The 13,741-nt window shown below is 46.5% G+C and overlaps 1 protein-coding gene across 4 annotated transcripts in view; it reads right to left on the reverse strand.

Moving 5' to 3' along the window:
* Positions 1-6,110: 6,110 nt before the first annotated feature.
* The window catches only part of INTS9 (integrator complex subunit 9), a 74,577-nt gene continuing 66,946 nt past the window's right edge, over positions 6,111-13,741 (reverse strand). For 3 of the 4 annotated variants that reach the window (XM_074861296.1, XM_074861297.1, XM_074861301.1), the window contains 3 exons: positions 10,838-10,936; positions 8,381-8,518; positions 6,111-7,413 (listed from right to left, as the gene is read on the reverse strand). In XM_074861296.1, the coding sequence (XP_074717397.1) occupies positions 7,237-7,413; positions 8,381-8,518; positions 10,838-10,936 (414 nt within the window). In that variant the 3' untranslated portion in view covers positions 6,111-7,236. The remainder of the gene's footprint in view (positions 7,414-8,380; positions 8,519-10,837; positions 10,937-13,741) is intronic. The other variant, XM_074861299.1, reaches the window with a different exon arrangement.

A 13,741-nucleotide genomic window follows, 5' to 3' on the forward strand; every position in this document is an offset into this window, starting at 1 on the left:
GTGAAAGGGGAGCGCTGGTGCTGTGGGGGCATTACAAATCCCTCCCTCCATGTAATTTTTCAGAGTGTGTCACTGGGCCTGCGCTAAGCGATGTGCAGGCTGTGCAGGATTTATTACTCTGGCTTGCTGCCTGCGATGGACTGTGAAAGGCTTTTTGGAAGAAAAATAGGATTTTTATCCCCAGTGTTTTAAGAAGGTATTCTGGAGTGTTAGTGGGCTGAAAAGCAAAGAGCTGCTGCATTTCCCTGGGTACCCAACGCACAGCAAGGGTCACGTCACCCACCTCGATCCCTGGGTCCTGCTTTTGACACCAAGGCAATGACGCTCGGCTGCAGTGGAAGTACAAAGATGGACTGGACTGGACTAGAATAGACTAAGACTAGACTAGACTAAACTAGACTAGACTAGACTAGACTAGACTAGAAAATAGAATAGAATAGAATAGAATAGAATAGAATAGAATAGAATAGAATATAGAATAGAATTACTAGACTAAAATAAGAACAGAATGGAATGGAAGAGAATAAGACTAGACTAAAATAAGAAGGGAAGGGAAGGGGAAGGGGAAGGGGAAGGATTTCAGTCAGAAGGGACCTACAAGGATCATCTAGTCCAACTGCCTGGCCCCTTCAGGGCTGACCAAAACTGAAAGGATGTTGTTAAGGGCGTTAGGAGCCCTAGTCTTGGCTTAAAAGCCCCAGGCGAAGCAGGGTGTTGCTCACGATGCAACCGAATGGCTGCAGGGAGGTAAAGAAGGACCTGGGGAAGCGAAGCAGGCGGTTAGCACCGCCGCAGAGCACCTGCAGCCACCCAGCGAATGCGTGTGCCTGGCCGATGGCAGCACACTGTAATTTAGAGGCTCAAAATAGTAAATATTATGTGATTCTGTGATTCTGGTTATCAGCCAGGCAATTAATAAAAGACCTATGCTGCGCTCAGTGTTGTGCCTGCAAGGGAAGGATAATTGTCACCGTTCATTTTAACCCACTCAGTAATTTAATGTAGTAAAAAAAAGAAAATAACCCTAAATCAAGTGCCACCAGTCCTTGGGAACATCTCCCTGGAGCCCATCTCTGCCCCGGGGATGCAGCAAGTCCTGGAGCAGCAGTGTGGCAGAAAACCAACAGGTTTTTTGGTTGTTTGTTTTGGTTTTTCCTCTTCAAGAATAAAAAAAAGAGAAGTGATGTAACACCCATTCCTACCACCTTGGTTTTAAAGCTTTTTGGATGCTCTTCTTGCAGGCATTTCTCAGCAGGGGCCCTGCACCCTCGGGCTTTCAAGCTCTCATCCTGCACATGTTTTGCTGCCAACATGATAATAAAAATTAAAAATAAGACACACTGTGATGCCTTTGCATGTAGTTGGGCTTCTCCACATAGCACCAAGCAACATCGTGCTGCTTTGCTCCTTCTCTCACCCTTTTTGTTACTGAATACCCATTAATATCAAGAAAATAATAATAATAATGCAAAGTTTTACCAGGAGGGAGGCCAGTGTTTGCACCTCTAGTTATTGCTGCCGTAGGAACTGGCTGGTTGTTAGAGGTTTTCTCACCAGGGAGTTCATGCAAACCCCAAGGCTTGGCCTAACCACACTGAATTATGTTCTGCCTCAGGACATTTGCTGGTGCAGCTTTAATTACTCACAGCAGCCCCGGTCTCACTATTTGAGATGGAGCCATCGCTCCTCTGTGTGCTCGGGGCAAGGAGAAGAACACGTCCTAGGGGACACTCAGGGCCAGCCAGGACCAAGGGAGAGAAAAGATGGAGGAATAATTTATTTTTTTGCTGTAGGCAAGGCAAAGAGCTTTAATCTTTTAAGTCTGCCGGTAAAAATGCAGGAAACTGGTGCTGTGACTTCTGAAAGATCACTGGGGGATCACTGCCTCTTAGGGCTGAGTTAATACTGCTTGGTCCAGGAGCTGATGATCTTCAAGGTCTTTTCCAACCTAGATGATTCTGTGATTCTGTGACTGTGCCACAGCAGGCCACAGGAGAGACGCAGGGTGCGGCCCCCCCTGATCTCTGCCCCCAGCGACGCCTTGCCCAGGGCACTTTACGTGCCTCCAGTTCCTGGCCAGGGCAGAGCCATGTGGTCCCCAAATGTCCTCATGGGAGAAGTACTGTGTCCCCACGGCTGAAAGTGTAGCCCCTCTGGAGAGCAGGACTGGGGGGCTTGGCTGTAACCCAAAGGACATGGGGCTTGTTCCTTGTGGGCCACAAGACTTGGGTCCCCAAAACAGAATCATCTCAGTTGGAAAAGCCCTTGAAGCTCCTCCAGTCCAACCATTAACCTCACACTGACCATTCTCAATTCCACCCCCTCAGCGCTGGGTCAACCCGACTCTTCAACCCCTCCAGGGATGGGGACTCCCCCCCTGCCCTGGGCAGCCCATTCCAACGCCCAACAACCCCTTCTGCAAAGAAATCCTTCCTAAGAGCCAGTCTGACCCTGCCCTGGCGCAGCTTGAGGCCATTCCCTCTTGGCCTGGCGCTGGTTCCTTGGCTCAAGAGACTCATCCCCCCTCTCTGCACCCTCCTGTCAGGGAGTTGTAGAGGGCCATGAGGTCTCCCCTCAGCCTCCTCTTCTCCAGACTAAACCCCCCCAGTTCCCTCAGCCGCTCCCCATCAGACCTGTGCTCCAGACCCTGCACCAGCTCCGTTGCCCTTCTCTGGACACGCTCGAGTCATTCAATGGCCTTTTTGCAGTGAGGGGCCCAAAACAACCCACTCATCGAGGTGCGGCCTCACCAGTGCTGAGTCCAGGGGTAAGTGACATACCCAGGCCATGACATGCAGCTGAAATCCCTCTGCACTTGGCTTTCCCCTTCCTCCCAAAGACCCAACATCTTGCTCCAGCTTCCCTCTGTTCATCAAGTCCAAGTCCCCGAGGAGGTGGCCCTGGTGTGGCTCAGGGCACTCACCAGGTGGCATCAGGGCTAGCTGATCCCCAGTGGCCCTGACAGCGTGGGGACATGGTGTGGGACAGCACAAGCCTGGAATTAAACCACTTGGTCCAGTTGTTTTTATTAAGGCTGACATTAACAGAAAGAAAACACAATATAGCTCTCTCCATCCAGGAATATCTGTTCTATAAAAGCCATCCAAGCACAGAAAGCTGATTTTTAACCTTTTCTCCCTTTTTCAGGGGGACAGGGGATGACCAAGGCACAATGAACATCACACGGTGGCCAAGGGGATTTATTTCTTTTCCCCTTTTCTGGAAGAAAGAGAGTGAAACCAAGTAGCTTTGCTGTCGTCTGTCCATTTAAGTGTGCATCTCTGGTTAAAATGTATTTGCCATCCCTAGTATTCCACCCCCTCCACTTGCAGCTCTCCTGGGCTGCCATGGTTACCTCTGCAGGACTGACCCCGCCCGAAGAAATGCTACTTATGTTCCTTCCTCTCTGCAGAATGAACAGGCACTCATTTTTGCTAGATTAATTAAGATTTTTCATTAAAGAATTTCCCTCTCGCCCCATACGTTTATTCCAGCAGGCACAACCTTTCCATTTATAAGAAATGAATGTTTTCAGATGCTGGACTGGAGCAGTAAGAAGTTTTCCTGCCCAAAATGACAAGAAGAAAAATGTAAAAACTTTACATTTTTAAATATTTTTTTTTTCCCCAGGAGGGTGGGAAAGCCTTTGGAAAGCCATTAGCTACCAGATGACCTGATAAAATACATCAGCATGGCTGTTACTGGTAGGAGTCAGAGCTTTGCACCTCACATAAGGATTTTGGTGTGACAGCCCAACTGCATCAGTTGCCTTTCAGTAGTGAACCAAGCTAAAAACTAACTGTTGAGCTCAAGTACATTTCTAATCCTGTTAATCAGCACAGCAGCCTACTCCCAGTTCCCGAATCTCCTTCAAACCACTGTGCTTTTAACACACGACTTCTGCCGCCGCAGCTTTCAGCTGTAAGTCTCAAGGCAGCCCGCAAAGGAGGATGCTACAATTTCTCTGTCACGAAAGAGGAAAGTGAGGCACTAAGCCAGGAACGTGCCATAAAATCATCCATCAGAGTCAGGGCTAGTCTGGATCTCTCTAGGCCTGTCAAGTTAGGCAGCACTGAGAGATTTCCATGGGGGGCTGAGAGCAGTGGGGTTTATTTGGGCCAGTTATACACTAGTCACTGCTGTGGAGTAGCTGTTGTGGCTGATACAGGCTGTCTCACTCTTCACATTTAAATATTGCCTTACTACCTTGAGATGGGGACAGCCTCTCTCTAACCTGCCTGTCTGCGTAACGAGGCTGTGCTGGATGGGTACACGAGGAGATTGTTCTCCCTGATGTGCAAGGCTGGTCAGACTGCGTAACTTCAGCAAAGACAGCAAAGCTCTCACCTTCCCGCCCTCATACACCTGCAGAGTCAGAGAAACACAGAGCTGGATTAAATCTTTTTTGTCAGTGAACCTGCAGCCCTGTTACTGCAGGCTCCGTGACACCTAACCACATAAATGTCATAGAAGTGTCCCCGTGTGTCTCTGCACCCGGCTAGTTCAGCTCTTGGGTTCTGGCACAAGGGGATCTTCTGGACCACAGGTGGCTACAAGTTGTCTCTACCCCAGCCGAGGACGTCTTGACTCTTTGTAGGTGGGATTTAAGGCTCCTCACTCCGTGGGGCACGGAGGCTGAGCGCTCAGAGCCCATTTACCCCCAGGGAGCCACAGCTTGGCTCAGCTGTACCCACGTGGCCTCCAACCAGTTTGGCGAGGGGAAGTGTCATGGACCCGAGCCCACACTGACCCAAAAGCCCAGTGGAGCCAAACTGGGATGGTCAGCCGTGGTTCAGAAGCTGCAATGAGAGGACCATGAAGTGCTAATTACTGAATTTTCTTCCCCATTCCTGCTTCAGGAAAAACTGAGGTGGAATTTCAGCTCTGTGTGTGCTTTCACTGTGCTGGCAAACTGACTCTCCCTTGTTCTTTGCCCCAAAACAAGCTCTTCACGGTGAATTGTTGCACCTGCTGGTCACTCCCGCGAGGTCACAGAATCATCTGGGTTGGAAAAGCCCTTGAAGCTCCTCCAGTCCAACCATGAACCTCACACTGACCGTTCCCAACTCCACCAGATCCCTCAGCGCTGGGTCAACCCGACTCTTCAACCCCTCCAGGGATGGGGACTCCCCCGCTGCCCTGGGCAGCCCATTCCAACACCCAACAACCCCTTCTGCAAAGAAATACTTCCTAAGAGCCAGTCTGACCCTGCCCTGGCGCAGCTTGAGGCCATTCCCTCTTGTCCTGGCGCTGGTTCCTTGGCTCAAGAGACTCATCCCCCCTCTCTGCACCCTCCTTTCAGGGAGTTGTAGAGGGCCATGAGGTCTCCCCTCAGCCTCCTCTTCTCCAGACTAAACCCCCAGAGTTCCCTCAGCCACTCCTCATAAGACAGGTCCCCCGTGCCTCGTCCATGGCAGCGCACCGACGTGCTCAGCCAAGGCGGATGCAACAAGCACTAACACACAGCCTCGGGTCTGGCTTCTTCAAGCAACACGTGAAGTCCCCTATAATTATAAATGCAAATGAGTATCTTCAGAAAATGAAGGCTCTGGAGCGCTGGGACGAACGCTGGAGCTGGTCTAGGTAACAAGTAGAAAGATGCTCTCAAGGACTCATCTATTACAAGGCCTGCTCTTCCCTCTCCCCCTGCCTCCTCAGCTCAGGCGAGGCCTCTGTGTGTTAAGAATAATCTTTTTGGAGATTTAATTACAAGGTGAAATATGTCCAATTCTTTTACTCTATTTTCGAGAGATGATAAAGAAGCTGAGCTACTGCAAATGTTGTAAACTCTTATGAGGATTAATGCTACTGCAACAAGTTTTTTATCACATTAATGATACTATTTCTCTCATGCCCATGACACACACACAAAGCAAAGGTACGGATGCTGGAGTCTGTACATCCAGTCAAATAGAAATCCTTAATGTGTACGATGTGGAAACTGCAATAGCAAATAGTTTTTATTACAGAGCTGTTCTTCCACTGCCTTAATCTCCCCAAAGCTATAAACTGAAGGAGTAGTTATATTTTACAAATGTGTACATACACGCACAGGCGGATGTGGAATAGGCATGCAGATGCTTTTATAAACCACAGAATGTGCTTCCTCCTTGGCAGTCTTACTATGCTTTTTATTTTGAACACCAAATAAATACAAAACAATCCAATAAAAAACAAACAGCAGTAAAGCTGAGAAATCGGTCGCTTTTAAAAGCAATACTATTAACTAAGTTTAGGCCCCAAATATATGATTTTGAGAGTGTAAAACCTCCCCAGGTCTGCAGTACAGATGGCTTGGTATAAATGACTCAGTATTTCAACCAGGATTTGGGATTGTGGGGCTGAGAGGACAAGTTTTCAGAAGGTAGAAACAAGAGGCACTTAAAATCTCAAAGGTTTTTCATGAACACTAGGAGTTGAACTATTTATATACTTCTGAAAGGATCTTCCTGAGATACTTCCTCCACTGAGGATGGAGGAACCCAGGAGAAAGAAGTCTTCTGCGTGAAGAGCCTGGAGCTAGGTGGACAAATCTGGTCAGAACAGGTGAGGGTGCAGCATCAATAACCACCTTGCATTGCTAAAGCATCTGGCTTTTCCAAAATCTCTCTGCTTTTGCAGGGAATGGCCAGGCTCTTGCTGCTTTGGAGCTATTCTACACGTCCAGCACAGCCCTCTTTTTCTATTTTTATTTTTATAATCTTTACCTTACCAGCTTTCTCATTCCTCTTTGTGCCAGTGAAATACACATGCACAATGTAGATGGAGAACAGACAGAAAATTGGATCTGGTGACTGGATAGAAGCAATGGGGAGAAAAATAAATCTCTTAATAGCTAAGACCATTGTTTCAATATTCCTACAGAGTTTCCTCAGGTAAAGGACTGGGGCATACATTGCTGAGAGGGTCACACAGAGAAGTGTCTGCATCTGCACACAATTTCACCCTGACCTTGTAAATATACACTCTATTTATTTACCCTGCAGTTCATATCTCCTATAAGATTCCAACTCCCAATTTTACAGAACAAGAATCCCCTCTGAAGTATTCCAAAACTGGTTAAAAATAAAATTTTAAAAATAGATAGATATTAAAAATACTTCCTTGCTTCTCCATGAAGGGGAAGGTGGCTTCTGGTCTCTTTGAATCAAGAAATTCTCTCTCTCCCTGGAGTCACCCTCTGGAAAGCTCTCAGCTCTGGGGTCTCTCCTTGCAGAGCAGCACGATGTCCATGAGCTAAAATTTCTGCAGGAATTTGAGAACCAGGTCACGCAGTTTCACCCTCAAAGGTTCATCGTTGTCGCAGATGATGTGTGTGGAGTCCTCCTCGATCTGAATGAGGGTTTCTGCCTCCTGGAGGAGTACGATGTGGCCCTTGGCTGTGTCCTCCACCTTCACATCACTGAAACCATGCTAAATGTAGCATTGGGGAGGGAGTGAAAGAGAAGAGGTGTTACAACAACTCAGGAAAACAAGTAGAGATGAAAGACTAGGGCACAGAGGGGAGGAGAGGGGAGAACGGCTACAAAATACAGAGTGCCATTGCAGATGTCCTAGACCTCTGGGATTTGCAGAGGAAACACGCATAGGCTAGGCTAAACATGACCCTCATTATACAAACAGATAAACTATAGAACAGGGAGCCTAAAGCCAACATTTTCCACGACACCAGCTCCCTGCAATTGCAAAATCTTGAGAGACAAAGAGGACAAATATCTCCTTTAACTACAGAAATGACCATCTCCTGACATTACTGCCTCAAAGAAGAAGATAGCGGAGAGCTACTGAACCCCAGGGCAAACTTCCTCACAGACAATCCTGCCTCTTTTTCCTGCTAATTTTCTCCAAGGAGTCACCCAGGTGAGAACAGGGCTCCACAGAGCAGTAACCACCCGCCTGCAAGTCCAGCCACCAAGCCCCCTGTCCCGCAGCTCCCCAAAAACCTTCTCCAACAGTGGAGACATTTCCAGGATCTCTTCTTCACTCAGTCACCTCATTTTCACAAAACCTGTAGGAACTTCAATACTTTTGAGACCTCCTCCTCACTGTTCAAATTTACTAGAAATGAGCTGATGAATCCAGAATTACATGGGGGAAATTCACCCACTCAGAGTGACCCCAAAAGCTCTGCTTCTCTGGGAAACCAGGAGGAAATGACTGACGTGAAGGCGCTCTATCAGGACATGACTCCAGAGGGAACTATTCCCTCCATACTCAGTGCAGGGACACACAATCCCTGAAGTACTTTGCTAGCTAATTAGCCCCTCTCCATTTCAAGCTACTCTAAAATTATTTCCCCCCCTCTCCGCTAGCGAAGCAGCACATTTCTGAGATAAGCAGAAATCTGCTTGAACCTCACTTGCCACCAAAGACTTATTACCTTCTCGAGCGTCTGCACAAACTGGTCCACAGGAATGGAGCCGCTCAGCAATGGCTTCAAAGGTTTACACTCTGGCACATCATCACTCACTCGCTTTCTCTTCTTGCTGGCGGGAGGCTGCGGAGGTTTTGGAGGGAGCTAATGGATGAGAAGGTGCACAGTAATGCAGTGAATCATATCGGCTCATTATAATTTAGTTGGAATAACAAGTACATGAGGTAGAAAAGGAATACTGATTTTGTTTTCTGTGACTAAAGGGGAACATTGCAGTGCTGAAGGGGAGAGGAGAAACCCAGCCTTGGGGTCCACTGCAGCTCTCCACACACAAGCCACCATTTATAGAAATAAATTAGCAGGTTTAGTTCAAACCTCCATCATCTTAAAACTTCTGTCAAATTCAGTTCTGTTCAAATTTCCGTCATCTTAAAAGGCCTGCCTGACTCAATTCAAGACTGAAGCTTTCTATTTTAGCATTCAAGTACTCTGCAATATTTTCCAGAAATCATGCCTTTAAGAAGGCAATGCCTTGAAAATCACACTCTAAAAGATGCAACATGTTGAGAAACAGGTAAATTCAGAGCAAGTAACTACTCAGGGAATGAGAAAAATGGGTAGTTTATTTCTCCCTAGCCTCAGAAAAGTGAGTCTTTAGGAAGAACCTGAATACAGACAGGGAGGCATGAGAGATGCTGCAGCGCCTGAAAAATCACTGGAGTGTGATCCGGGTATAATTTTGTGCTGCTTCAGAAAGCTATCTGCCTTAACTCATCCCAGGGACCCTTCTCCGTTAGCAGGGAGGGGGAGGCAGGGTTAGCACGTGCAGCGGTAGCTAAACTAGCTAAACTAGCACTGTGTGCTGCTGCACATGCCAGCAAGGTGTGGGGTTAACCGAGCACTTCTGAAAGACCATTTCATGGAGATGAAAACCGGATTCCTATAAAAAGAACAGTGAGGAAATTACTGTGTAAAATAAATCCCTGTGTCCTTTGCCAAGTTAGTTAGGTAGGGGAAGTGTCAGCACTGGTGTTTCCCAGTGAACTAGCAACTCAGTCCCTGGGAAAAAGGTGCTGGGGAAAATTTCTCCAAAATTTTGGCAAGGCCGTTTGCCAGGGATGCGTCTGCACAACACACAGGGAATTTGCCTGAAGCAACCCCAGTGCTTTGCAGCACCCTGACAGACTGGGCTCCTCTCAACTCCGCGTCTTTCCCATCACGTAGCATCATGGCTGAACCTGCTGCTGTGATGTCCTCGCGTTACTTTCAACAGCCAGGGAAGGGTTTTTATTCATCCTTGGGAGACAAATGCCGCCGGCTCAGGCTCCAGTTCCACGAGCACTCGAGTCACTTCACAAAACCCACCATTTTCCCTTCAGTTGGTGGGCCTACATGCATGTATCGTGTTACTTGTGCATGAATCACTCACATGCTTCTGTGTTTGCAGACTGAGTTTTTGGGGCTTGTCTACACAGCTTCTGTAACTCCCAGAGGTCCCAGGCTCAGCCAATACTGACAGATACCGCCATGCTGGCTCACCTCCATCATTTATGAGGGCTCTGGCATTTTAAGCCTAGGTCTAAGTTTATTTGGCATCAGGAATCAGAGTAGAGAAGAGAGTAAACAAACAACACAAAGTAGAAAGCAACCTCAGACCAACTGCATTGCAATACTTCAATTTTTTCCGCGTTGCCTAGTGTTCCTAGGGAACTTGGAAAAAGTAAGACAGCCTGTCTGCTGTGCGCCGATATAAATCTTTAACTGATCTTTATGTCCCTGCATTAAAGACATTAGTGTACTGCCTCTTCTCAAGTGTGGTGAGCCCAGCCCAGATCTGCTGCCCAGAGCATGGCTTCACCAAGTTCCCTGCACGCTCACGTGTCAAAGGAGAAAGGGGTCCAGGGCATCCGCTGCTGAGCGGGTCCCCCAGCCACCAGCTCCTTCTGCGGAGCACTAATGCCAGGAATCGCAGTGCCAGGCTGAAGGAGGTGCTAGGAAGGGACTGTACACTCTTACTTTGTACAGGGATGAACAGGCTGCTTCTTGGGGAACAGGGCAACTTAAGGAAGACAGCCCCTTCACACGTCTAATGTTTTAGGTCATCTCTCTCCTCTGACCCTCAGTTCTAAGTCCACGAGAGGCTGACTGATGCTGATCCTGGTGTATGGGTTATGGAAGACAGCAGTATGATTTGTAGCTCTCTTCAGGAATAATCTCACTTCCCCTTTTATCTTAGCCAGGCACACGGCCAACAAAAAGAGGGTAGAGAGATTTATTTGCATCCCACTCTCTACTCTAAGTGTAATTCCTCACTCACACATGCCAGGACAAAGCATCTGACAAGGACTCTGCTCTGGTGGGGAAAGAGTTGTTGGAGGGGTTGCCTCATGAGAACAGCTGGGGTCCCAGATGGCAGGAAACCCAGTGTAAGGATATTTTTCTCCCTTTCCCATTATACTGTACCTGCAACACATGCTTGTTGTCTTTAGTATGCAACACTGCAGAAACTGTTGCTAAGGAAATACCAGGCTTAATCTCCAAGGGCACAAGCGAATCTGCAAGCTAAAGCAAAAGAAAGATTTTGTTCAGCAAGTGATAATCTCAAAATTTGTATGAATCCAGCTGTGATTTAAATTGGCAGTATGGTATTTTTAAACACGGACTAATGAACTGTAAACACAAACCCACTGATACAATGACAGAGCGCTCCTCTTACCTGCTTAGTCCTCCTCCCAGCTCTTAAAGCTACTGACTTTCATACTGTTATCAGAGCAGTGTGAGGTTTTCAGTAAGCAGGGCAAGTCTCACAAAATATAGCAATTAAAGAGAAACCTTCTTTTAAAAGACATCAACTACTTCAATAATTTTTTTTCTAACAGTAAAGCTCAGAAAGTAATTTGTCATTATTTATTATGTTTGTTGTTGATGGACAAGGAAAAATCAAAGCTAGTTTCCTTTCAGTTCCATAGTGCTGCGTCATTCTGGCCACAGAATAGCGGGAAGAAAAGGGCTTGTCCTTAAAAACCCAATCGCTCTGTTGACTGGTTTGAAATTTTTCCTTCAAACTCTGCATAGAAACCCTTCCACTGCCTTTTCTATAATTTTTCTCTGAAAGAAATAAAATTTAATCTTGGCTGCAACTTTGAATTCAGTGGCAACCTCCCAACATCCTCAGCATTGAGACTGTTGGCGGTGAATGTGGAGTGGGCAGTACTGCACCTGCTGAGACTTGTGGAAGTTGGCCAGCTGGGAAGCCCCTTTTCCAGCCATGTTTCCAAAGCTGCAGAGAACAGTGCTCATGAACACAGAGAATTATTCCTTTTCCCTCCAAGGGAATTCTAGATGACAATACACTGGGCACCGGGTGCCTTGAGTCCAGTCCACAACTGCAGCCAGGATCTAGTCCTAGATCAAAAGGTACCTTCAGAGCGCCTGGGCCAGCAGCCCAAGCAGTTTCCAGGTATCACTCCCAGCCAAGCATGCTCCCGTTATTCACTGTGGACCTGAAGGCAAGGCCGTGTGAATTGTGCTCTGTGTCTGTGGGGAAACCCTGCAGGTGACTCACAATACAAAAATGGGTAAGATTGCTCATGCGTTACACCACTGGATGAGAGGACTTTTCAGTTGTGAAAGCAAGTGACACCTAAAGAGACAGAATCTACGCGGCTGTTCTTCCCAACAGTTGTACTATCAACCCACCCAGACCATCAACTCAATGTCACAAGAGCTTCCAGGTGATCTTCATCTGAACTCCATTCCCTTTCATCCTCAAACACATGGCACCTCCAGCTGGAGCCATATATTAAGAAGACCTTAACCTCTAGGTAATGGAGTTCTTCTGAAACTTCAGCCATCTACTGTAGCGCTTCCACGGAGCAGAGCTCTGGAGAACCTGCTGTCATCACTGCCCTGCCAGCATGGCAACACCAGTTCTCTTTAGCTTGCCAGATGCTCCCATGCATGAAAAGCAGGAAGAGAAAATGAATGGATTTTAGAAAAGCATGGTGTATTCCCATTTTGGAGATAGTGAACCTGAGGCAAAGATTAAATTCCTTACCAAAGACCATCCAGTGATTTTCAAACAGGATCCAAACCAGGAGAGGGATGGAGAAGAACAATGGAACCCTGACTCTTCTCAAGAAATTTCAGGTACTAAAACTTTATTGCCAAGTACTCTGGTCGGCTGTAAATTACGATTATGTAGGTGATCACTCTATTACGGCAAATCCTTGTGAATAGAAGCAACTGAACTTGACTTCAAAAAGCACTCACTACTGGCCTAATCCTTTTGCCATCAAAGCACTGAGAAGGCTTTTCTGTGGCTTCAATGTCAGCGAAGTTCAGGTACTTCTAGTAACTTCTGAAAATCTTGCCTACCGCTATTAAAGTCTCAGGAACATTTTGGGAGCAGCTCCTTGAAATAAAACAGTTGGATAGATGATTGTGTTGGAAAAACACAGACATTTTAGGGCTGCATTCCAATCATCTAGATTTTGCACATATTCAGACTTGGTGAATCTTAGAAATCAAGATTTCATGGAGCAATTCAGATTGCTCTCTCTCTGGGACTCTGCTCAAGATCTTTAAAGCAGGCAATTTGAATACAGCTATTGTTGAAGGCTAAGAGAATAAAAATATAATGATAATAATCGCTTCAGATTTCCCCTGGGACCTAAAAATAGTAACACTTGCAGCAGTATGTTATGCTGCACTTTGCAGTGGTCGAAGGCACTTTACATTCCCACCACCTTCCAGAGGAGGATCGATACAGAATGGGCTCTAATGAAGAATACATGGCAAAATGACAAACATTGTAAAGAGAAAGATCCTTAAAAAACAGAGAACCGCTTAGAATCAAAGTCCTCTTCTGCCACTGAAATACTTTGTTATTAACATTTATGCAGGTTTTAACCATACAGTTGGTAAATAGCAACACTTTAATTATTAACAGTCAAAAAGACAGTAAGATAGACGTTCATTTTTATTTTCTCTAAGATATTACTCCATCTCACAGCCCTCTCTATGTTGCGGCCAATCCTTTTATTATAGAAGTTCACTGACCCAAACCAAAAAGGTCATTTAATCACATCCAGTAATTCACCCACCAAGACCAGACAGCAATGCTGTACTCCTTTCAACTGACCTCCTGCACACACAAATCACAAACTCTTCCAAAATGCTGGATTAAAGAAACCCTTTTTAGAGAGATAGCAAACCTTGTCTATACTCCAAGCAATGGCAACTCCACCATTTCCTCTCACAAGCTGTTCCAAACTTTAATCTTCCTTGCAGCTAGGAAACCGTGTCTTATTTCAAGGTTGAATTTGTCCAACTTTCAGTTGCTGGATCTTGTTATGCCTTTGTCTG

Source organism: Strix uralensis, chromosome 3 (genome assembly GCF_047716275.1).
Source record: "Strix uralensis isolate ZFMK-TIS-50842 chromosome 3, bStrUra1, whole genome shotgun sequence".
In the NCBI taxonomy this organism is placed as follows: Eukaryota; Metazoa; Chordata; class Aves; order Strigiformes; family Strigidae; genus Strix; species Strix uralensis.